Here is a 25039-nt window from a genome sequence, read left to right as displayed (position 1 = left end):
TGTAATCTTTTTTCTTAATCAATTTCAAATCCTCGCGGAACATGATTAAATATAATTTTAAAAAAAGAATAAACTTTTTGAAAAGTTTTTTCAAACGTGTATCACTCAAACTTCTAAACAAAATTTACTCAAACTTCTAATCTCTTGTCTAAAATATGGATATAAAAAGTTATTCTAAATATCACACTAATAAAAAGTATTATTATTAATATCTTTTTTACTTATTCTCAAAATTAAGTAATTCGGAGTATTAATTTTGCAAACAGCAAAAAATTAGAAGTTTATAATTACACATATTCATCTTTCTACTACTTCTAATCATGACTAGACCTAATCACATTTCAATTGACCCTTAAACATGACCCGTTTTATTTAGGAAAAGACCGTAAATCTTGATCCGCAATCTGATTGATCCTAACCCGTTAATTTAAGGTCGAAACCCGACCCTACTAAGATCGTTGTGTCAAAAATAAATCAATTATTTTATTAAAATATGTGTTACGAAGAATATTTTATATTTGAACTAGTAATTACAAAAATTATTACTTTTAATATTTTAAATTACAAAATAATTAAGAAATTAATTATATCTAACTTTTTTATCATTTACTCCCTCCATTCAACTCCACTTTGCAAGTTTCTCTTTTGCGCACTATTCACAAGCGGACATTCAACTTCAATTTTCTTTCGATACACAAGTGAAAATATATTCATGTGGGATCTTGTTTGATTCGTCTTTAAGAGTACATTAAAAATATCTAACTTTTATAATTTTTGCAAATACGCAGCTAATGATATTTATCGCGTAAAAGCTGCGTTGACAAACGTGATAAAGCAAACTTGCAAAGTGGAGTTGAATGGAGGGAGTAATAATGAAATTATCAATGTAATTTATTATTTATAAATGCTTTATAAGTATGGTGAGTAGTACGTTTAATTATTAAGATTAATACTCCGTATTGTATATGATTAATTTTTAAAAATATTAGCACCAAAAAATTTTAAAAAAATATAATTTTTTGCCTTAAAAATCAGAAAAAATAAATTAACGTCGACCGTCGTAGACAATATTCGACTCGTATTCTGACCCTAACCTCATCCGTTTCTTCGTATAAACCATACCCATATTTTGATCCAACTTGAATCCAAACCGTTTGACAGGTCCAAGCCCCTGTTCTTTTGGACTTAATTTCATCTCATTTCAATTCAGTTCAGCTTTTCTCTTCACAAATTAACTCTCAGTTCAGTTCAGTTCAGTTACATTCAGTTCAGTTCAGACGATTTTAGTCTATAACAACAAACCTACAAGGCCTCGACACTTGGCGGACCCTAACTAAAACAATGTTTTCATAAAATCTGATCATGATATTTATTACCGGATACTAAAAATGTAACCGACTGAATAGACCCAAACCTACCATATAACACACAGTATGCTAATAATAAAATCTGCATTAAATTCTTATTTTTATTACAAATACAAATCTAAAACAATTTCCAAATCTCACAGTAATAAAGATAAAGATCCATATTATTACCACAATTATTCAATAATCATCATTATAAATTACTATTATTACAGTGCAGGCCATGTTAAAAGTGTGAAATCAAAGACTATAATTTCGAATTAGATTAGATTAGATTAGATTAGATTAGACTGAATATTGAAAATATGGAATTTATTTAGAATTAAAGTTCCAATCTTTACAATTAGAGAAGTCATAAAAAATCACTACTTCTCTCTCTTTCCCTCCTTCTCTCTTAATTTCCATCTCAATTTGCTCAATATTTAACTTTACTAATAATTAGGGTTCATCAAGATCCCAATTTCAGAGGGCCCCACCTCAAAAATTCCCCTTTTTATGCTTAATTTTTGGTGGGTTTTTCTAATTTTGGGGATTTTAGTGGATTATTGAAAATGGGTATTGCTAAAGATGATGCTATCAAACAGTTTGAGTCACTTATGGATGGAGGTAATTATAATTGTTTTTTTTATTATTATTTTATTCTTAAATTTTTTCAGTTTTTAAGTTATTAAAGTTGTGATCTTTGATGTGTTCTTGTAATTTTTTAATTATTTTTGTTTTTTTTTGCAGTTGCTGAACCACTCCAACAAACTTTTGAGGTCAGTTTACTGTTTATACTGTAATTGTTTATTGTTTATTACTCCCTATGTCCCGATCAATAGTTATCTATATTTGAAATCCCCGTAAAAAAAAAACTATCGACTAAGACGGAGGGAGTGATCTGTGTTTTAGATTTGATGAGCTAGAGAATTTTTAGAATATTTTAATTATAGTTATTTGCAATTTCATGTTTAATTTACTATTTTAATTAATTTTATTTGATTAGTAGGTGATTGAATGGTCAGCATTTTGGTATCCTTGACTTTTACTGGTCATAACATTGCTAATTGAGTCTTGTATAGATGGATGTGTTGGTGACAGATTTTGATAGTGATCTCTGCAATCTATAGGTCATTTTGATCAAAAACCGACACTGCGTAATAGTAGTGATCTTGACAATTACTATTATTATTTAGGGGTCGTTTGGTTCAACAATTTGGAATGGAATGGAATGAAGTTTGATAGTAGAGTAGTATGGGGTTCTAAATCCATACTTGCCTAATCTTGTTTGGTTTACCATAAATTATAGAAGGGGGGAATGGAGTTTGAATCCAAGGTGGGAGGATGGGTATGAGATTCCAAGGGGTTGAGGTGGAGTTAGAATCCATTGGGTATCTAACTCCATTCCAAATCACCCCAACCAAACACTAGAATGGATTGAATCCATTCCAATCCATTCCAAAAGCTTCAACCAAACACCCCCTTAGAGAATTGTGGAGCTTTACGTAGTTATTTTACGAGTTGTTAGATCTGTTTGGGGACCCTTTGATTTGTGTCTATCATTGGAGGCATTTGCCAAGGAAAGATCTTGACCGCGGGCTTGAAGTTTGCGAATTTTAGATTTATAGGTGGAACTATTTATGTATTGATGTAATGGAACCGATGTGGTGTTTTTTCATTTTTAATTTATTTAACTGAACTACGATGATTAGTTACCTAAAGAAGGCGTTAGCCACGTCACATATTTGAAATTGTGAAGTCAATCGCATTGTTTGTTCAGAGGATTTCTACTCTATTTCTCGTAACTTTGTACAACGTATGGTCAACAAGAGAAGGGTTCTCATGTGAAGTTATGTCTGATCGCTGTACTTGATTTATGTTTTACAACGTAGGGGTGTTAGATTAGGAAATTATCATGTATGCTAATCTGCTAAGACAGTTCGTTTCATTATGTGAGGGATTACGATGTTATTATGGTGATTATTTATTCGCTACGGAGTGTTTATTTTCTGCTTTTGTGGCATATTACAGAATATGCATCATGGATACCCAACTGAAACCTATGTTAGATTTCTGAAAGCAAGGGATTGGAATGTTGATAAGGCGTACAAGATGGTAAGTGGAGCTGATCTCTTTTGAAAGTGCTTAATGTGATTTGAGGTTTTGGAAGCAACTCTTTTTTTAGCTCCCCTGATTCTGTTGCGTTTTCCGCAGTTGGTTGACTGTTTGAACTGGAGGGTGCAAAATGAAATTGACAACATATTGGCGGTAAGTTCAAGGATCTGATCGTTTCTATGCTGCAAGATACATGTTGTATGCATTTGTGATGTCAATTTTGTGCAATACAGAATAAGTATTCTCTTATGACTTACGGGTTATTATCTTTGTTTGTTCTTTGTTGTTGCAACTTGATTTTATGTGGCGTCGAAAGAATGTCTACTCTATGTTTAGCATTGCTAAATTTTGCAATATAAGTTGACTACATGCTAATTTGGAATGTGATGGAATTAAGCAAATTGGCTCACTAAAGCTTTTTGCGTGAAGGAATTGTCAGATAATGTTAATTTGGACATAGTAATACTCTCTTCTATTCTTTAAAGTTTAAAATTGTCCCTTTTTCGTTTATTGAAGAATTCAATAGAAGTGCTCCATTTTAAATTTGGCAAAACTTCTGTATCTAAAAAAATGTCTCGTTTACCTGCAGAATTTAATTGAAGTATCATACTATATCTAATTTCCCGCCTAATTAATGCTCATCATTCCTATTTTACCCTTTTTCTTATCGTCTATCTATTTGCTCTTACGAATATTTGTGTCTAAAGCGAAAGAGTGAATTCCAAGAATAAGAGGGAGTAATTGCTAACTGCCTTTGGAATATTATAACCCTCCTTTATATTTTCTTCGGAGAGCTCTTCCCACTTCTGGAATTTTTTATTTACTTGGAAGCTTGTAGCCAAGAGGTGTATAATTATTGTGTTTTCATGTGCACAGAAGCCAATTCTTCCATCCGAGCTGTATAGAAAAGTGCGTGATTCTCAGCTTGTGGGATTATCAGGCTACTCAAACGAGGTATTAACACCTTTTCTATTAGTTGGCATTGTCAGCCATATGCCCTGTTACATGGGCAACTAGTTTGTTCAGTTCTTCACAAGATGGCGTTTCTCTTTTTCACTCAGGGATTGCCCGTTGTTGCTGTTGGTGTGGGGCATAGCACATTTGACAAAGCATCTGTAAGTCATGAGCTTCTTGCGCTTTTGTGTTTTTGTTCATGCTCTGGTATCCCTGGAGCTTTTCACTGGAAATGAAATGACATAATGGTTCACCTGTATTTTTCTGTATTTTTTTTATCCTTTCATGCCCACCAATTTAGTTTGTGTGTATGACTGAAAAGCGTTTCGTGTAACTTTTATTAGTGTAATATTGTTAGTGCAATATTGATTTTCATCGACTGAAAAAGGGGCCATGCACTTTTCAATGCTATATACTAACAATGATGTAGTTAGTTACTTATTTGTTTCATGTCTCTATAATAGGTCCACTACTATGTGCAGTCGCACATCCAAATGAATGAGTACAGAGACCGTGTTGTTTTGGTGAGTGAGGCGCTAGAATGATTTTGAACTGTTATCCATATATTTTTCTTGCTAAACGCATTTCTTTCTCGTGTCTTTTAGCCCCTTGCATCACAGAAGTATGGGCGACCCATTACTACTTGTCTTAAGGTGCTTGATATGACGGGGCTAAAGCTATCTGCACTTAACCAAGTAAAGGTACCTACCTGTAAATTTTTTTCGTCTCATTTCTCTTGTTCTATAATGTGTATAGTCCCTTGAATTATTTAAATCTCAGTTTCATTCTAGTCTTGGAACCAGTCGCCGCAGCCAATCTCGGTCTTTGCACCATAAATGTAGCCAATACTGCGTAAAAAAGCTGCTGCCGTAACTTTCAAAACTATTATAAGTCTATGTAACTCAGTCTCAGTGTGATGTCGCAACCACATTTACTAAATTACTACCATAAGCAAAGGTAGAATTATTAAGCTACGGATGGCTATCTCATACATTTTCTAAACCTCAAGTTTGAGGGACATTATCCTTGTTGGTGCTGGTCATACCAAGATCTCGGTTTCATTCATACTCCGTCGGCATAAAAGAGCAACATATGTTGTATAGTCACTAAATGAATTTATCTGTTGTCCATTTATAACTCAGGTGAACTTGACTAACATTCTTGACAGTCTTATCTTTTACACTGCCACGAAGTTCGTAAGATCTAAGATGGCAGTTTAGAGATTTTTTGAATCAAGATATAGTTACACTCTCTATGTCCACAATCTCAAACCCCTCCCTGCTCCGTTTCTCCGTTTTTTTTGTTTCGAAAGATATTGATGGTGTTCTCTGACAGTTTGTTTGACCATTTTCTTCTTTGAGCTAGTGTAACAGATTCTTTGACCATTATTTTCTTTGAGCTCGTTCAAGAGATACTTCTGTCTCGTGCTTACACAAATGATATTGTTATGATTCATTGCTTATCATTTGTTTGCAGCTGCTGACTGTTATTTCTACAATCGATGACCTAAATTATCCTGAGAAGACGGACACCTATTACATAGTCAATGCACCTTATATATTTTCAGCATGCTGGAAGGTTTGCCTCTCTCTTTTTGCATGTAGAATAGCTTTTTATCAGTTGTTACCCCTTTTTAATTCACGGAGGTCCATGTTTACCATGGCAGGTTGTGAAGCCCCTTTTGCAGGAGCGAACTAGGAAGAAAATTCAGGTTCTCTCCGGTTGTGGGAAGGATGAATTGTTGAAGGTATACATTCTGTTCAGAAAACTATTGATAAATACTAGTATTTCAAGCACTCTACTTGTCTGGTATTCGTGATTTGTGCTCTTGATTTGTTTTCAAAAATCGCGCTGTTCTCAGTGTTAAGTGTGTGTTAAGTGTGCCAGTAGGGCAGAGCACGGATCGGATATCCGATCCAAAGTGCTAGTTTGAATCGGATATCCAGATTGGAAATCCTCAAGGCAGATATCCATATAGATCCAAATCTTTCGGATATCCAATGTTTAGCGTTGTTTTAAGTACACTTCTTTAATAGCACACTTTTATTAGTTTTATTTGATACAACTCCTCATTTAATTAAAAAATTGGTCATAAATGGCAAGAAAAAACAGTAAATACTAGGAAAATACATTTTCGGATCGGATCGGATATCCAAACGTTTTCATTCTAATATTCATATCCGATCCATATACCAAAAGTTTCAAATCGGATATCCGATCCAAACTTAACTTTCAGATCGGATATCCAAAAAATCGGATCGGATTCGGACCGAATATCGGATTTTTTGCTCAGCCCTACTAAATATGTGGTACTCAAGAATCAACTACTTCATAAATCAGCTATTTTGTGTTGCGGATCAGTTTGATGTCTTCACTGGTTTTAATCTTCTAGATATTATCGAGAATTATTTTTCTAAACATCTTTTGTGTTTATTTAATCTGGCGAAGTGTTACTAATATTTGGACTGCAACCCGATCTCAGGTTATGGATTATGCATCACTCCCACATTTTTGCAATAGAGAAGGTTCGGGATCCTCTCGACATTCTAGGAACGGAACAATCGATAACTGTTTCTCCTTGGACCATGCCTTCCACCAAGAGCTATACAATTATGTCAAAGAGCAAGCTGCTCGAACCCAATCTATCAAACCTTTGAAGCAAGGTTCGTTCCATGTGGCTTTTCCCGAGCCTGACCCTGATGATGCTAAAATAGCCAAAACAATAGAATCCGAGTTCCATCGTTTGGAGGATCAGAAGGGCGAGAGCAACGGGCTTGGAAGATCACTCTCCAAACAGCTAAGTGGACTTGGTATCACAATCAAATAATTAACCAAAGAGCCGCAACGTTATCTCCTCTCCTCGAGTCAACTACTCGAGCACGAGACTTGAGACTCGACTATTATCTTGTACTATCGGAAAAATCTTACTCTTGATAATGTATCACCAATGCTCGGCATTATCTCGATGCTGACACGGTGAGTTATATCAAGGATGAATGTACTTGCTAGTTACCAGAGACTGTATCTTTATTATAAATGTGAAGGAGAGGAGAACAAAGATGATATGCAGAAGCTCTAATGTAATTTGTTTCGGTCATCGGAAAATATATCTATTCCTTACTGTTGTATGTAGATTGGGGTAAAAAGTAATGGAGAGGATCCTTACTCGGTACATATGGCCTCCCTCTACCCTTTAACTACAATAAAGCCTTTGTAGTCTTGTACCAGTACCAACTTTGAGTGTGTGTTTTCTCACATAAGGACCTAAATTAGTTTAATTTTCAGTTGCGGCACGGTCACCGAGGGCAAACTCCCTTTCACAATGATCAATAGGTCGTCAATAAAAGAGTACATGAGTTGGTATAAGTTGCGAGTATTTAGGAACAAAGGTAGCAAAACATCAATAAGCATTTTGTTGATTTATATGACATTTGTTCGTCTAGGTTAGTTGGTAAAGTTGTACGGAGTACTCCGTAATTGTGTAGCTCTTGGTGGATGGCATGGTCATACGGGGTTTGGAAAAGTACAGGAGCTATACAATTTACCATGGTTACTTCGAAAGCCATATGCAGATGTCAAATAGGTTAGTAAAGATGTGGGGTGATAGTTATGACCTAGGTTTAAACTCCGTCAGCTTTAAATTGCTCTTTTAGGCTCCCTTTACACGAAAAGAAACTTCAAAAGCCATATAGATGGGCACTTTATTATTATCAATGGAGTAAAGTGTTATCTTAATGTCAAAACTAGCTTTTGAACAATTGAAGTAGACTTTTTTTAATACGATTAAGGAAGTATCAAGAAAGGTAATAAAATAAATACTTTTTAATAGTAACTCAACAAAATACTCTCAAATTTTCCTATTCAGCCTCATACCATTTTTGGGATTGGAAATTTTAAAAGAGGGGGCCGCGCCCCTGCGTGACGCAATGTTGCGTCATCAATCTGACGGAAATTCTTCCAATGGCGTTAATTTGTTAGATTTCGGTGACATGAAATATCATAACTAGGTTTCTTGTACTTATAGTTAAAGGACCTTATATACAGAGTAGTAGTTATATACGATCTTCTTATAATCCGACAACATCAAAAAGAGCAAGTCTAAACATAACTACTTCACTCTAAAGTCTAAATTTTATTTTGATAACATAATGCTTAGTTCCAGGATAGCCTAAGTTCAATTCTTGTACTAAATTCAATTTCCTTCAAATTATTTCCGTTCAAAAAAACAGGACCTTAAATATAAAACCGTCTCATAAAACTATCAGGTAGTTGGTCCCAATAGAGCGCGTACTAAAAATAGACAAAAATGTAGGTCCGATAATAATGCAAGAGTAAACGGGGAAATTCAAAAAAAGGGAAACAATCAGAAGACAACAACAACTACACGGAGCGCACGACGACGACGAGTAAGCAGCCGTACTCTACTCTTACAACCTTCTCTCTCTACTTTTTCAACATACCTCTGTTCTTCATTAAACCTTCCCAAATTTCCCCCAATTTTTACTAATTCAGTAATTATAATCCCTAATTTATCCTATTTTTCGTGTTTCTAACCTATCAATTCTTGTATTTTCTGCGTTTTTCATACTTGAAGTTTTGATCGCCGCTCAATTCTCTCCGAAACGTTTCTAGGGTTTAACGTCTTCTAAGGTTTATCTCCTCTCTATGTATTTACCTTTGAAGCGTTTACGATTGATTGATTGATTGATTTGATGCTTGTTTTTTTCGTTGTCGATTATTCTTATGTGTCGTGTTTGTTTAGCTGGAGATTCGAACCTGCGACCTATTATGTATCGTGTTGTTTATTTGTGATTTCATAATCTCCCTCCGTTCCTATCATTTTTTGTTAACTTTTTTTTTTTTTTGTGAGCGTATTTTAATTAAAGGTAAACAAATGATTGAGACAGTAAGTTTTAGCTCATGAGTAGGTATAGTACTCCCTCCATCTTGGTCAATTGTTGTCATTTGATTTTGACACAAAGGCCAAGAAAAGGGGAAATAGCCAATTACTAAACGACAAGTGGAATAAATTGAGTGTGAATGATCAAATTGTTCATCAAGTTCATTCTTAAAATAGAAAGGACAATAATTGACTTAGACACTTAAAAATAGAATAGGACAACAAATAACCGGGAAAGAGGAAGTAATATTTTGTGTATATTACCATAAATAGGCTGGAGAGGAGTTACCTATTGTTTACATCATTGTATGAAGAGATTTTTTTTTTCCCGTAATTTGGTTTATATTACTTTCTATGATTGAATTAAGTTGTTAATGTTTCTTTATATGATTGCTGTTAGGAACGCTATCATTTCATGATCTCCCTCTGTCTCAATCATTTGTTTACCTTTTTTTTTTTTTTTCTTTTGTGTGAGTGTATATTAATTGAAGGTAAACAAATAATTGGAACGGAGAGAGTAAGTTTTACTTCATGATTAGGTATAGTATACGAGTAATATTATGTGTATATTTGCCATAAACAGCTGGAGAGGGGTTGCCTAGAGTTTCCATCATTGAATGAAGTGATTTTGTTTTTTCGGAATTTGGTGCAAAGTCCTGCATAATGAGTGAAATGACGGGACCGAGGGGCCGCTTTAAAGCAAGAATGGAGTATAATATTTTTCATGATAAGTTAAGCTGTGGATATTTCTTTTGAAATGATTACATTTGTTTGAAAATGAAATTCGTATCGTGTTAATTCAGCTTGTGAGATACTCTGGATTAACTTGAACACCAGTCGACTCAAGTAAACCCTAACTTGAGCTCGTCTCTACTAGTTAACACCTTAACTTCAGCAGTGCTACAGACTTACAATATGGTATCTACTTCTAAGTTTTAGTTCATGATTAGAACTTAGAAATGATTTGTTAGTTTCTCTGTTTTGCAATAAAAGCTTTGAAGAAATATAGAAATGGGGAATTTTCGTGTGAAGTCGTTTTTAATGATTAAAGTGTGTGATGCAGTGGACTTTCATTTTTTTGATATAAAGTTTGTCGCTGAGAATTATGATTATACTTGTAAATGTACAGGAAATTCATCCAGCTATGAAAGTTGATTATTTGGTGAAATGGAAAAATTTTCCAAGTGTTTTGTCATCATTTTCTTTAGCTTCATGGTTGTGTGTGCTATTGTTCTAGCAGTGAAGTGTTTTTGAGAACCTTTCCATTTTCTTTAATGATCTGTTGCTTCATTGCTGCAGGACGCTCATATCTTCATAGTTTAGGTGAGCATTATGGTGCATTCAACCGGACGCCCAAAAAATTCAGATTCTCCGAAGGTTGAAGTAGGTGAAATAGACACAAGGGCACCTTTTCAGTCTGTGAAAGATGCTGTCAACCTATTTGGTGAGGTAGCTTTCTCTGGTGGAAAACCTGCAATCAAGAAGGCAAATCCAAATTCCGCTGAGGTCTGTCATTCTTATGCTCACTTTGCCGCTTTATTTTTCAGTTATCTTCAACTACGTTTTCTCTTTACCCTTGTCTGGGTCAAGGACTCAAAGGGGTATAGAACAAGAGTATTCTACTTTTTCGCTAAATTTTTTTAGGCAAATTTAACAAAAATAACCCTACGTTTGTCAAGTATTCTGAAAATAACCCAACCTTTTGATTTTAACAAGAATAATCCAACATTTGCTTTTATGTTACAGAAATCTCGATCCTTGATTGTTAACTAGTGTCTGTAAGTCTTGCACTTGTTCGTCCTGATTCTTCTGAGGTCTATAATAAAACTTGTATGGAAATATAGTGTTCTTCGTGTTGATCTTTACGTTTTTCATCTAAAAAACTGTATGTTTTCTGACTATGTAACTTTTTTAATATATGGCATGTCTCAATCAATTTGCTTGGTTTCACGTACGAATAATATATTTACATCTGAAGGACACAAAAACATTTTTACATATCAAATTTAGCATAGGGGTATAATTTGCTTAAAGATGCTTTGGCGCATCATTCAACAGGTCATTTATCTTTCCATTAATTATGTGGTTGCAGAGAGTTTTGGTAAAAGAGTCGGAATTACATTTGGCGGAAAAGGAACTGAACAAGTTAAAGGAGCAGCTCAAGAATGCTGAAAATACCAAGTCTGAAGCACTCATTGAACTTGAAAAGGCCAAGGGAACAGTTGAAAGTCTATCACAGAAGATTAAAGTTTTAAGTCAATCTAAAGAAGCTTCATTTCAGGCGACAGTGACTGCAAAGAATCGTGCAAAGCAACTAGAAGATGCTAATAGTGGCAAGCTTGACTTGACCAATGGTTTCCATAACGACGAATCCGATAATGCAAAAGTGGAGTACGCAGCAGTGCTCTCGGAACTTAATTCTGCAAAGCAGGAACTGAATAAAATACGTCGGGATTATGATACATGTGTTGAAGCGAAAGCTTCTGCTACCAAGCAAGCTTCTGAGGCTGAAATTGCTGCAAAGATGAATGCCGAGCGAGCTTCTGCAATTTCAATAGAAATTTCGACTCTAAAGGAAACAATTGAGCAAGTGAGGCAGGCTTCAGTTGAAGCGCAACATGAACAAGCAAAAATCATTGCTGACAAAAATGTCGAGAGAGAGTCCTACAAATCTAGAATGCAAGAGGCTTCTAGTATGTTGCAGCTAATGAAGAAAGAGTTTGATCCTACAGTTGCCAAAAACCTTGAGGCACAACTGGCTGAAGTTACGTCTGAAATTGAGGCTTTTAAAAGAAAAATAGAGAATGCAAAAGATTCTGATTTAGATTCTGTGAAAAAGGTTACTTTGGAGCTTGATGGTGCTAAGGATTCCCTATTGAGTGTTTTGGAGGAGAGGAATGCCCTTCAGACTCAGGTGGAATCTCTAAAACAGGAATTGGAGAGTTTGAGAAAAGATCACTTAGAACTGAAAGAAAAAGAAGCAGAGACGGAATCCATTGCTGGGACACTTCATGTTAAGCTTCGTAGATGTAAGTCCGAGCTTGAAGAATCCCACACAATAGAAGCTGAAACTAGTGGGGCCAAAGATGAAATGATTAAAACCTTAAACCAACTAGCACTAGAAACCGAAAACGCTAGAGTTGAGGCAGAAGAAATGAAATTGAAGGCTGAGGAGTTGAAAAAGGAAGCAGAAACTACCCGGGTTTGTCTCGAAGAAGCTGAACAAAATCTGAAAACAGCACTTCTAGAAGTCGAGGAAGCGAAAAAAGCCGAGTCCATTGCCCTTGAACAGATCCAAGCCTTGTCCGAGAGAACAGATGCTGCTCGTTCTTCAACCTCAGAATCCGGTCCTGATATCAGGATTTCGAAGGATGAGTTTGATGCACTGAGCAGAAAGGTCGACGAGTCGGAAAAGCTTGCTGGTATGAAAGTAGATGCTATAATGGCCCAAGTGGAAGCTGTGAAGGCAAGCGAGGATGAAGCCTTACAAAGATTGGAGGCTGCTCGGAAGGAGATTGAAGATATGAAGGCCGCCACAAAGGATGCCTTGAAGAAGGCAGAGATGGCTGAGGCGGCTAAGAGGGCTGTAGACGGGGAGCTTCAACGATGGAGAGAGAGGGACCAAAAGAAAGCAGCGGAAACTGCTTCGCGTATTCTAGCAGAAACACAGGCTCAAGCCGAACAAAAGGTACAGGGACCCACACAGAGAGTAACAACTCTAAGGCCAACCAAGTCAGGCCCTATTGATTACAAGGTTCCGGTACAAGATGGATCAGGGAAAGCAAATGGGGTCAGGAGACGGACTTCAATGTCGAAGAAAGTGCTATTGCCAAGCATCAGTGGCGTGTTTAACAAGAAGAAAAATCACGAGGAAGCAGTGTCACCGTCCTATCTACCTGGTGAGAACTAAGTTCTGACTGATACTTGGTAGTAATTTCGTTTGGTTAATGTGACGTTGGCGAAATAGCCAACTGTTTGGGGGTATTTGTGAGCATGCGAGGGATGTATGTAGTTATGTACTCTTATGTACGCGAGGAAAAATAATTCCGAGATGAAATGTATAGGTTCAAGATATGTATGATTGCTTAGATTAGAGTATGCTCATCATGTTTAAGATAGTTTTGCTTGTGTTTATTTTAAATGACTGCATTAAAATGAGCATTCTTGAAAATATTGCTGTATTTTTGTCGTTCTTAAAAATTTACTGCTTGGTTTAAAAAGAGATGTTCAAAAGTCACCGTCTCATGAAATGGATATGTAAACGGATCTGCAGATGACTATTTTTGGCGACGAGGGAACCCGCACCGCAATCTTCGTTGCACATTGGGTAAACCCTCATGTATATGTGATAGCCTGCAAACGTGCACTAAGGATCCTCTGTCCCATTAGGTGTCTCATTCTATGTCCCACTCCATAGATATTCTGACACATCAACTAATTAATATGTATATTGCATAATTTATTCTTGCAACTAGTGATGTGTCAGAATATAAATGGCGTGGTATACAGAATGGGACGCAAAAGTGGGACAGAAGATCCTTACTAGCAAACCTGTACCAGGTATGCCACCCGAGGGTGACAGGCTCGAAGTCTAGAAGGCATGGACTCAGGCAGATGACTATCGTTACATTGATCGCGTTAGCAATTGCATATAATCGGACGTGAAATTGTTGCGGTTGTTAAATTGCAATCATTCAACTTAAGATCGAAGTTCCTATATTAACAACACAATTGTACTTCTTCCAGCTTATAACATTAAAGTTCCTATTTTCCTATGCTTAACAACTCAAATTATCATTTACATTTTGGAACTGCACCTAAATAACAAGTTGTACGTGGATCTTGCAATAAGCCAACATTTTTTGTTAATTTTACAACTACACTTACATTTGTTCATTGGAGTTTTCGTATTCGTTGTCCAAAAAGTGTATATTTGAGAATGCTTTTCACATTTTGATGACTACTAATCTTTCCTGCAAAAGAAGAGAACTGTTTTCCTGAGGCAGCATTGTGGCCATGGTTTCGGAAAACAATGATCTGGAATTGAAAGGACAAAAGGGAAGAAAAACTGGATTAACAGACCAAAGTACAGCAAAACTTGAGTAATCCTGAACCTAAAAATAGTGTTTCGGCAATCACTAGAAGTAGTAAGAGTATATAGCAGAATAGCAGATGAACATTGTTCAACAAAACAGCATTGGAAACTCAGTTGCAACAAAACATACCGATAGACAAAAGACAAACTAATAGAAACCCTTGTTACGATTTAATTAAGACCTAGGCTTCTCTTTCTTTTCCTTGAAGAGAGCAAGAAGTGAGACACCAGCAACCTTGACCACCTTGAAACGAACTCCGGGAATATCTCCCACAGCATGTCCCTTTCGTCCAAATCCAGCAATGAGTACCTCGTCCTGTGACGGAAACAAGAGATATTAGCAACATTGTGAGACTAGAATAATGTAACAAAATACCAACTGAGTCCCTAAGAATCGTATATAAACTGTGAGAACATCAAAAATCAACACATTACCAACTAACACCACAAACGAAAATTATCGTAGTACATTTCTTAACAAATGATCAAGGGCTATTTATTGTGAACCGACCCATTAGGTTAGTAGACACCCATTTACCCCAATCTGAGATGGAGTAGTAAACTATGCCAGTATATGGGTGGTCTCAGGAGTCAGGGCAGTCTCATATGTAATTTGTGTTACAAAAGAAAGCAAGACAAGTTAGTTAGATTGCAAGACGCGTTCAGTTTATTGTAACTGTATGCGTGTTACTTAGATGTAAAAGTAATGCAAAAAGACTTCCTAGCCATTAAATGGGAAAAACAGAAGCAAAATTCAAAAATGTAATAATGAGACTAGGAAGGGGAATTCAGATTTCAGCAAAAAAAACATACATTCTCTTCAATGAAGTTCAAACAACCATCATTGGGAACGAAAGCTGCGATCTTCTTTCCGTTCTTAATCAACTGAACTCTAGCACACTTACGGATAGCAGAGTTAGGCTGCTTAGCTTCAATACCGCTGTAAAGTAGATTGAAGTTGAATTAGATAACATAAAACAGAAGATCAATGGTAAAAGAATGACTGAGAAATCAATATATATGGAGAATTTACATCTTCTCAAGGACAATTCCTTTAGCATGAGATGAACCAGAAAATGGCTTCTTCCATTCATTGCCTTGGTGAGACTTCTTGTACTGTTTGTCCGCCCACCTCTGATTCCTACGGTGGGACTTCAACTTACGGGCCGCTCCCATACCACGTGTCTTACTGCATTATAGAACGGTTTAATTAGGCACTTCGCCCACCCAAGTATACAACTAACATCTGCCAATTCATCCTAAAACAATATACACCACCCAAATTGAGCAAGTATTCAACTGCACTCAGTACTAAAAACCCGTCATTTCTAATACACTAATACATCCTAAAACCGTATAATACAACAGTATAATTGGTCACTCCGTCTATCCGTGTATCCAACTTACTTAAGCCAATTCATCTTTACATATAATATAACCTGCCCAATGCAATTCACAGCAGATTGAGCGAGAATACAACCGCCCATGGTAATAAAAATCCGACATTTCTATTACACTAATACTTCCTAAAACTGTATCAAAAAAAGTTTAATTAGTCACTCCGTCTATACAAGAATCCAACTAACCTCAGCTGATTCATCCTTACAAATAATACAACCCAACCACCATCGGCAATAAAAATCCGACATTTCTAACACACTAATACTTCGTAAAACCGGCCAATAGTCAAATGGGGACAATAAAATTGCCATGGAGGAGTACACCGTACCCAACAACAATGAGTAGAGAAAACAGGACATTTGTTCACTTTGTAATTCGTTGCAACACGTGTTATAATCAAAGGTAAACAAATGAACAAGACAGCGAGTACACCATACCCAACAGCAATGAGTAGAGAAAACAGGACATTTCTAACAAATTACTCCCTCCGTCCCAATCATTTGTTCACTTTTTTTATTCGCTGCAACGCGTATTATATTATAAATCAAAGGTAAACAAATGAACGAGACAGTGGGAGTACTCAATCACTACAAATCGCTACGTAAACCTAAAATACACCTTAAAATTTCTCTTCTACACTAATTTACAATCAAACCCACAAAAAAAAACATTAAAAGGGTATATAAAGTTAACAAATTTAAATCTAAATCATTCATTTCTAGAACAAAATTATCATCAACATCAACATTAAACTGAATTCATCAAAAACAGCACTAATAAATTAAACAATACAAAATGGAGAAGAAATTACCCCATGATTGGAAGAAGAAGCTAGTGCTGTAGGGGTTGGGGGAAGGGGGGAGGATCTGGGTTCAAGTGCGGCAATGGCGATGCAACAAAAGGAGGATTGTGTGGATTGATTTATTAGGGTTTTATATAGGTGGGTATAATTTTAGGGATTAGGGTTTTGTATATGGGTTGTTCACTTGTTTGGGTTTCATTTCGGGTTTTGTTTTAGTCATGGCCCATCTTTACTCTCCACCCACTATTAATGGGTCCTGCTATATGTCGTCGACAATTTATTAATTCAATTGGTCTCCCTTGTGACGGGTTACCATTTGTGGCGGATATTTTGTGAGTTAAAATGGTAACAAAATGGGTTAGTTGAGAAAGGGGATCACATGAATAGTGTTGCAGAGAGAGAAAAAATGGATACTTTGTGAGGTAAATGGTATCCGTCACTCAAGAGTGACGGATATGTGCCGTCACAAACAAGAATTTGTGTTATTAATTATCGTCGACAATTAATGTAAATTTCCAAGTTTGCCCTTCATAACATAACTCCATATCCGTCTCACTAAAATGCAATTTCCGTCTCGGTAAAACACAAGTCACCGTCTCACTAAAATATTTCAAACAAAAAAAAAGACGGCTTTTAAAAAAAAAAAGCGGTATTTGTAATTAACAACATGAACGGGAACGATTTTAACAACGATTCCAACAATGAAGCTAGTAACGAGGTGAGTTTACGATTTAGTTTTGTCAAAAATTTATGTTTTATTATCGATTGAATCCCGAATTAGGATAGATGCCTTGATTGTAGACAGAATTATGATAGAATTTGTGACGGATTTAGTTGAAATGCAATCGAAAAAAAAAAAAAAATAAGACGAATAAGGCCTGGGCGAAGAGAATTTTCGTCCAGACATGGTGTTGGGCGAAAAATTCTTTCGTCCAAGGCCCATACTGGACGAAAGAATTTTTCGTCCAGGCCTGGTTTTGGACGAAAAATTCTTTCGTTCAGGCCCAATTCGTGTTTTTTTTTTTTTGTTTCCGTCTTATATATATTTTTTTTTCCGACTCGTTTTGTATAAAACAATTAAAATAATTAATTCCCGTCTTTGTATTATATTTTTTTTATTTTTTTTTTCCGACTCGTTTTCTATAAAAAAATTCAAATAATTAATTACCGTCTTTATATTATATTTTTTTCTTTATTTTTTCCGGCTCGTTTTGTATAAAATAATTAATTACCGTCTTTGTATTATATTTTTTTTTTTTTTTTTTTTTCCGACTCGTTTCGTAGAAAATAATTAATTATTAACTAATTTATCGAAATGCGTGCGCAGGTGAATAACGATGGAGACGGTATTGATTACTCAGATCATTTTACGACTACCATGTTGTAGACACCTCGTTTCTGCACCCCTCGCAAACCACCCGGTGATGATTGGGCCGCATGTTTGATTCGCGGAACGATTTGTGACAGTTCGTAAGATTATCGTCAAGTGATTGCTCAAATATTAATGTCTACCTCACAGTTGTCATCTACGTCCTGATACGGTCGTTTTGGCAGTAATTAGAGTACATTCGGAGTCCGGGTCAAAAACCGTCTCCAATTTCTGATAACTGTTAAATCCCGAGTCGGAATGTTCTGGAATGTTCCGGATATTTCTATTCCATATTCACAAGTTTTATCTTTTGGCAAATAATATCCCGTAATATTCATGTTAAATATTAAGGAAGATCGGATTATTTCCGTTCTACCATAACTCAAACGCGGAAATCTTTCTTCAGCAGGAGGAAACCTCCTGGGAATAGACGCAGCAGGTGCTGCGCCTCTTCCAAGAGACGCAGTGGCTGCTGCGCCTCTTCCCAGACCCTTCTCTGCATGTTTCACGTATCTTTTTCATATCTTTCCGAGATTCACTTCCAAAGAGTCTCCGAAACCCTAATTCCGTCGTGTGATTAGTATAAATAGGAGCCTTCGCTCCTCATATTTCTCACGCGAGTGTCCGCCCTTCTCTTCTCCCTTTGCATTCTAGACTTTGTTCTTACTAATTGGCGCCTACGTGCTTGAACATTCGACCACGTAAGCTCGGATCCTTCCGGTACCACCTCTCTCCGTTGCATGACCGACCAATTTGACCAACTACACCAATAATCAACTTAATTAATCAATCGTTTTCCTCTTACGAGGGCACTCTCTTTGCATTCGCGTCGAGCATCACTAATCGATATTCTTAGTCATTCTCGTTTCGTCAACATGTAAGTCTGAGGGTGTAAATCTCTCTTTTATTTATTGTATTTTACTTATTGTACCAATTAATGTAAGGTTTATGTCGAAAGCATCATTAAAACCGATTTCTAAAACCGTACTTTAAAACCTCTTTTCACGGATTTCCAGAAGACCAACCGTCGAGAAAGGACGCAAAGAATCGCCGCGCCTCTTGAAGGAGCGCAGCCTCTGCCGCGCCTCTTCGTGAGGTTGCCGCAGTTCCTGCTTCCTTTCTTCTTCCTTCGTCCTCTGTAATTCGTTTCGTTGTTCTTATTTGATTGTTTGTTCTTTAATTCGTTCACATGATAGCATAATAATCACATGTATATAATTCATCATCATTAACATGTTTAGTTCATCCTTAAATCCGACTTAAATCCCTTATAATTCATATTCGCGGGTTTTCGTCATTAAACTCAATTCGGGTTTTAGAAATTCAATTCGTTCATATTGAGTTTCTGGAATTCATCGTTGACATATTTGTATCTGTCCATCATCATTAATCCGTCATTAGTTCATCATGTTTAGTCTAATTAATTAGTTTGTTTGTAATTCGTCAATCATTCGTTCATCCATGTAATTAATTCATCTTAATTCCGTCTCATCCATGTTTTACTGTTTTTATGACCCATTCATATGTTAAATAACATGCTAATCACTTTCATCCGAGTAAATATCATCAATCGATCATTAAATTTACCAATTAACATTAACGGTTTTGCAATTACGGCTTCACAAATTAATCGAATCGAGCCAAGGAACAGACGCGTCGTCTGCTGCGCTATTCAAAGGGACGCAGCTCTGCTGCTTTGTTTGGCCGAGTTCTGTCTCTGAACTCCGTTTCTGCCTTGACTTAGTTATTTAGTCTACGTTTAATTAACTATTATTCGTATTATCACCTTCTGGTTTGTTCGTTAATTCTTTCTTTTATTCTTTTTCTCAAATTATCCGTTTTAAAGGTATTTTCGACATAAATCGCCTAATCCGTTGTAATTATTGTAAATTTCATTATTGTAATTTTCTTCATTGTATTTACAATTATTGTATTTCTTCTATTGCTTGTATGTTTTCACATGTAAATGAACATTAATTCCAACTTCGACATTAATTGTGTGCCTAATTAATTGTTCACCGACTTAGTCTAATTCTCACATGTTAGGATTAATCAATGGATGTTGCATTGCATGCATACAATCGACGATATATCAAGTATATATAACTTCCCTAATCATTAGTAGAGGTCGCTATCGAGGCGGGCGGGATTAGGTGTTCGATCAAAAGAGCTTCCTAATACGTACCCTCACCCCTTACTCCAGATCTCCGTGAGCACCCGTGTTCATTGGCATCCACGAGAGTCATTCTAGACATAGAATGCTAAGGGTAACGATTGCTTAGTGTTCATGTCACTACTTTGTGTCTTGACATGGCATGAGGTATTCGAACGGTTCCAATTTCCCATAAAAATTGGTGGCGACTCCATACAAAATGCAAACGCTTGTTTCGTCTCTCACCAAGCGCCCCCGTGGGCGGCCCGCTGTCCACAGTTTGGCGACTCCGCTGGGGAATACACTTACGTGTAGCTAGGGTGAAACTTGAACAAGGTTAGGGAATAGTTTGTACAAGACAATTGTCGGTTTTCATAACTCGATCTTCCTAGACCGTTTAATTCGGCCTTCCTAGGCCCAACCCGACCCATTCGACCAATCGTCCCGTCTAAACGGTCCTAATTCTTATTTGGGCCTAAGGATGGATAGCGATTGACGTCATCCATACCATGATGCTTACTCTTGTTTGTATCAAGGGCCTTCACTACTTGAGGAAATGGATTAGGAATCGGCCTTACTCTTGTTTGGCACGAGCCTCTCCACAGACTTCGGGTTTGATGGTTCGGTATGGCAACCTACCCTTTAAACCAAAACCCTTCTAAATGCACTCAGCATCCCGTTATAATGCTTGTATAAATGTGTAAACCTTACGTGATCACCATTTCTAAACAAAACCATGACGAATTTTCAAAAATCAAAATCCTTTTTCAAACAAGAATTTCGAAATAGGGCTTTAATTAGCGCAAAATCCGGTCAAAACTCCGTCCGTTTGTCGCGTCAAAATCCGGGCCACAAGCCCATTTCAAAACCTCACTTCGAGTCCACTCCTACAACTACACTACAGTTGACTAGGACACACATTTTCAAAGACCTTGTCTTTCTTCAAAACTCACTCAACACAAGTGGCACACACCCACTTCACGAGTCAAAACTTTCCTTCTTTTAGCAAGTGTGATAGAATGGTCGATCGTGTTTTGATTCGTCGCCGATCTCTTATCCAGTTTCCAAGATGCCCGGATCAAGTGATGAAACAAATCTCCGCCAAATTCAAGATGGTAATGATCGAATCCTAGCCGCGCTAGCCCAAATCCAAGTTGCCCAAGACCAAACATACGATCGCCTTGAAACTATCGAAGGACGAATCTATTCCTTAGAAGGGAGACTTCCCCCTCACGAAGAGGAAGTACTAGGCAATTCCGATGATGAATCTAGAGACGGAAATCCTCTCATGGGGATGACTGTAGCTGAGAAAAGACTCCAACATCTGGAGGAGCAATTGATGTACCTTAAGGGGAATGACATTTACATGGAGAACAATCGCAAGTATGAGGCCGTCGATGCCAAATTGCCAACTAACTTCAATATGACGGATATCCCTAAATTCAAGGGGCACGAGAACCCTTTGAACCACATCCGTGCTTTCAAAGATTACATGTCTATCAAAGGCATTAAACCCGGGATGTTCTTAAGGATCTTTCCTTCATCTCTTGACACTATCCCGAAACAATGGTTCTACTCTTTGGATCATAAGAAGGTCGCTACTTGGGAAGACGCCGCCATCGAGTTCTCTAAACAATATGCGGATAATGCCGAGATCCAAGTCAACATGCGTACTCTAGAGGTTCTTACCCAAAATGACAAAGAAGGATTCACCGACTTCCTAAGTAGGTGGAGGAAGACTAGCACCCAACTAGTCGAACGCCCGGATGAGGCTACTCTTGTGGAAAAGTTTGTGGATAATCTCAAGCCCATATATGCCAATCATTTGAGATACCAAAACATCAAAAGCTTCAAGGACTTAACTGTACTAGGGACGCGAATTGAAGATGACATCCGTAAAGGACTCTTGTCCAAAACGGTAGGTAGAGGATATCAAGGGTCCACAAGTCGTTCATACGGCTCTACTAGCAAGACCGATGAGGTTAACCTTCTCGAGCCATCCAAGAAAACTACCCCACCAAGAAAGTTCACAAACCTTGGGGATACTTACTCCAACGCTCTAAAAAGGCTAATGAAGCAAGGTAAACTCCAACCCATCGGACCTACTCCCGAACCCGAAAAGAAGTCCAAGTTCTGGGATAAAAATTCCTACTGTGAATACCATAGGGGCAAAGGGCACGACACAGAAAAATGCTACAAGTTGAAACACGTGCTTCAAGATATGATTGAAGATGGTCGACTCCCAATACCACCAGGAGGTAAACCCAACAACACTCAGAATCCTCTTGGAATCCTGGTGATTACAAGTGATGAATCTACCTTAGATTGCTCACACCTCATTTCTCCCATCGAAAATGAAATCCATGCAATCGAGAATGAAGGGAACTACTCCACCGTCTCTCCGAATATCACCATGAGCCTATTGTTTGGAGAAGATCGATTCATTAGGGCCGCGCAGGATGAGATCATTACCATGATACTTCAAGACGATCGCTTCAACCCCACCGCGTTGATCACAGAAACCGACACAAAGCAGCAGAAAGGATGGAGAAAGTCAATCAAATGGACCAACAACCAAGGAAGACTCTTCAAGCTCACCACTGGAGAAGGAGAGATGTTCAAAGGAGAACCAGAAGACGACGAGTTCGAGTCGGAGTCGGAGTCAGAGTCGGAGTCTAGAGAAGTCATTAGAGAGTCTACTCCTGTTGTCATCCCCACTCCCTTCGTTTCTCCTAGCTTAGCCTCGAGTAGTCACGGTAGTTTGGGAGATGCCCCAACCACTGTCCCTTTGCCGCCACTGACCATGGATCAGTTGGCTTCTTTGTTTCAACTTTACTCAAATCTTAATATGAATAAATCAGGTTCTGCTTACTCTCTGTGTTCTTTCGAGTGCAATTCATTTATGATGATACGAGGATGACCAAGACCCAGACTTGACCGAAATACCTCCCTACGTAGCCAAAGAAATATTACAGGAAGGGGAAGGGGGACCAGTGATAGAAGACACCGAACCCATCAACGTAGGAACCGAACTAGAACCCCAAGAACTTAGGATAGGGACTACCTTGAGCTCTACCGAAAGGGCCGATTTCATAGACCTCCTAAATGAATTCAAAGACGTTTTCGCTTGGTCCTACAAAGATATGCCAGGGATCGACAGGGATATTGCAGAACATAGGATTCCGATTAAGCCAGGTTTCAAACCTGTGAAACAGAAGCTTCGACGAATGAGAACAGAATGGGCTCTAAAGATTAAGGAAGAAGTTGATAAGCAATTCAAAGCCGGGTTCATCAAAGTTTCCGAGTATTCTGACTGGGTAGCTAACATAGTACCCGTACCCAAAAAGGATGGGAGAATCCGTGTTTGTGTTGACTTTAGGGATTTGAACAAAGCGAGTCCAAAAGATGATTTTCCTCTACCTCACATCGACATATTAGTGGACAATACTGCAGACCACGCATTACTATCCTTCATGGATCGATGGATATGAGGGTTATAACCAAATCAAAATGGCCATGGAAGATATGCATAAGACCGCATTCGTCACCCAATGGGGAACCTATTGCTATACAGTAATGCCGTTTGGATTGATCAACGCCGGAGCTACATACCAACGCACCGCAACTACACTCTTACATGACATGATACACAAGGAAGTTGAGGTATACGTAGATGACATGATCGTCAAATCCAAAGAAAGAGAGGGACATATTGCGAACCTTCGCAAATTCTTCGCAAGGCTACGAAAGTACAACATGAGGCTCAATCCTCAGAAATGCACATTTGGGGTAACATCTGGCAAACTCCTGGGATACGTGGTTAGCCAAAGGGGTATAGAAATAGATCCTTCCAAAATCAAAGCTCTGATCGAAATGCCACAACCCCAAACAGAAAAAGAAGTCAGAGGATTCCTGGGAAAAGTACAATACATAAGTCGATTCATATCGAAACTTACGATGATTTGCGAGCCTATCTTCAAGAAACTCAAGAAAACAGACCACACCATGTGGGATGATGATTGTCAAAAGGCGTTTGATCGAATCAAGGAGATATTGGCTAAACCACCAGTGCTCATGCCGCCACAACGAGATCAACCTCTTGGTTTATATCTCACAAGAATCGAAACCGCCATGGGTGCTATCTTTGGCTCAAATGTAGGAAGTGAAGAAAGAGCTATTTACTATCTAAGTAAGAAGTTCTTGGAATATGAGTGCAAATACTCACAACTCGAAAAGACATGCCTCGCTCTTGTGTGGGCAACGAAGAAGCTACGTCACTACATGCTTAGCTACTCCATCAAGATATACTCCAAAATGGATCCAAATCAAATACCTCTTGAGAAACCCGTCCTCAACGGACGTCCCGGCAAGATGGACTCGATGCTCTCGAATTCGACCTTAAATATGTGCCACTGAAAGTCATAAAAGGTCGCGCCGTCGCCGAATTCTTCGCAGAAAATCCTATCAACGACGCACAAGCCATAGATACTTGGTCATTTCCCGACGAGGATATACTTCAAACAGATGTAGAGTCCTGGGATCTATACTTTGATGGAGCATCAAACTTAAGAGGATTCGGAATAGGAGTGTTGCTCATTTCTCCTGAAGGTGAGCATACACCGATTGCTGTCAAACTCGACTTCGAGGTGACAAACAACGCCGCAGAGTATGAAGCTTGTCTCATCGGACTACAGGCGGCAGTAAGCTTAGGAATCAAAAACCTCCGAGTACATGGGGATTCATCACTGATCATCAACCAAGTCACGGGATCTTGGAAAATCCGAAGTGAAAGCCTTGCACCCTATCAGGCTAGGATAGACCAAGTGGCTCAATTCTTTGATCACGTAACCTACTTACACCTACCTCGAGAGGAAAATCAATTTGCAGACGCTCTTGCGAAACTTG

The 25039-nt window shown here is 37.7% G+C and overlaps 3 protein-coding genes across 6 annotated transcripts; 2 read left to right on the top strand and 1 right to left on the bottom strand.

The window, feature by feature from the left end:
* The first annotated feature begins 1400 nt into the window (after nucleotides 1–1400).
* LOC141637900 (SEC14 cytosolic factor-like) lies at nucleotides 1401–7540 on the top strand. The gene is made up of 11 exons (XM_074447302.1): nucleotides 1401–1973; nucleotides 2097–2125; nucleotides 3378–3461; nucleotides 3561–3614; nucleotides 4338–4415; nucleotides 4523–4576; nucleotides 4880–4939; nucleotides 5021–5116; nucleotides 5892–5993; nucleotides 6082–6162; nucleotides 6898–7540. The coding sequence occupies exons 1-11, from the start codon at nucleotides 1919–1921 to the stop codon at nucleotides 7240–7242; spliced, it is 1038 nt and encodes a 345-aa protein (XP_074303403.1). The 5' UTR covers nucleotides 1401–1918; the 3' UTR covers nucleotides 7243–7540.
* A 1179-nt stretch (nucleotides 7541–8719) lies between these two features.
* On the top strand, nucleotides 8720–13496 carry LOC141637916 (WEB family protein At5g55860-like). Of its 4 annotated transcripts, XM_074447324.1 has the most exons (4): nucleotides 8771–8821; nucleotides 9010–9065; nucleotides 10615–10821; nucleotides 11408–13496. In XM_074447324.1, exons 3-4 carry the CDS (start codon nucleotides 10648–10650, stop codon nucleotides 13223–13225), a joined length of 1992 nt encoding a protein of 663 aa, XP_074303425.1. In that variant the 5' UTR covers nucleotides 8771–8821; nucleotides 9010–9065; nucleotides 10615–10647; the 3' UTR covers nucleotides 13226–13496. The 4 variants fall into 4 exon arrangements, with proteins under 4 accessions (XP_074303427.1, XP_074303426.1, XP_074303425.1 ...); XM_074447326.1 differs by lacking the exon at nucleotides 9010–9065 and having other exon boundaries at nucleotides 8720–8821; XM_074447325.1 differs by lacking the exon at nucleotides 9010–9065 and having other exon boundaries at nucleotides 8738–8831.
* A 928-nt stretch (nucleotides 13497–14424) lies between these two features.
* Nucleotides 14425–16791, bottom strand: LOC141637920 (small ribosomal subunit protein uS12). The gene is made up of 4 exons (XM_074447338.1): nucleotides 16623–16791; nucleotides 15444–15599; nucleotides 15224–15350; nucleotides 14425–14726 (listed from the first exon to the last, which is right to left on the bottom strand). Exons 1-4 carry the CDS (start codon nucleotides 16625–16627, stop codon nucleotides 14586–14588), a joined length of 429 nt encoding a protein of 142 aa, XP_074303439.1. The 5' UTR covers nucleotides 16628–16791; the 3' UTR covers nucleotides 14425–14585.
* Nucleotides 16792–25039: the final 8248 nt, after the last annotated feature.

The sequence above is a fragment of the Silene latifolia genome, unplaced genomic scaffold, assembly GCF_048544455.1.
Source record: "Silene latifolia isolate original U9 population unplaced genomic scaffold, ASM4854445v1 scaffold_158, whole genome shotgun sequence".
In the NCBI taxonomy this organism is placed as follows: Eukaryota; Viridiplantae; Streptophyta; class Magnoliopsida; order Caryophyllales; family Caryophyllaceae; genus Silene; species Silene latifolia.
The sequence above is the reverse complement of the archived record's forward strand: the minus strand, read 5'-3'. Positions and strand labels throughout refer to the sequence as shown.

Excerpts from the sequence above, each read along its gene's own strand:
- LOC141637900 (XM_074447302.1), top strand. The coding sequence starts at position 1,919 with ATGGGTATTGCTAAAGATGATGCTATCAAACAGTTTGAGTCACTTATG. Across the intron at positions 1,974-2,096 it reads TGAGTCACTTATGGATGGAG|TTGCTGAACCACTCCAACAA; the intron begins GTAATTATAATT and ends TTTTTTTTGCAG. Across the intron at positions 6,163-6,897 it reads GGAAGGATGAATTGTTGAAG|GTTATGGATTATGCATCACT; the intron begins GTATACATTCTG and ends ACCCGATCTCAG.
- LOC141637916 (XM_074447326.1), top strand. The coding sequence starts at position 10,648 with ATGGTGCATTCAACCGGACGCCCAAAAAATTCAGATTCTCCGAAGGTT. Across the intron at positions 10,822-11,407 it reads CAAATCCAAATTCCGCTGAG|AGAGTTTTGGTAAAAGAGTC; the intron begins GTCTGTCATTCT and ends ATGTGGTTGCAG.
- LOC141637920 (XM_074447338.1), bottom strand. Across the intron at positions 15,351-15,443 it reads GGAATTGTCCTTGAGAAGAT|CGGTATTGAAGCTAAGCAGC; the intron begins GTAAATTCTCCA and ends TCTACTTTACAG. Across the intron at positions 14,727-15,223 it reads TGAACTTCATTGAAGAGAAT|GACGAGGTACTCATTGCTGG; the intron begins GTATGTTTTTTT and ends TTTCCGTCACAG.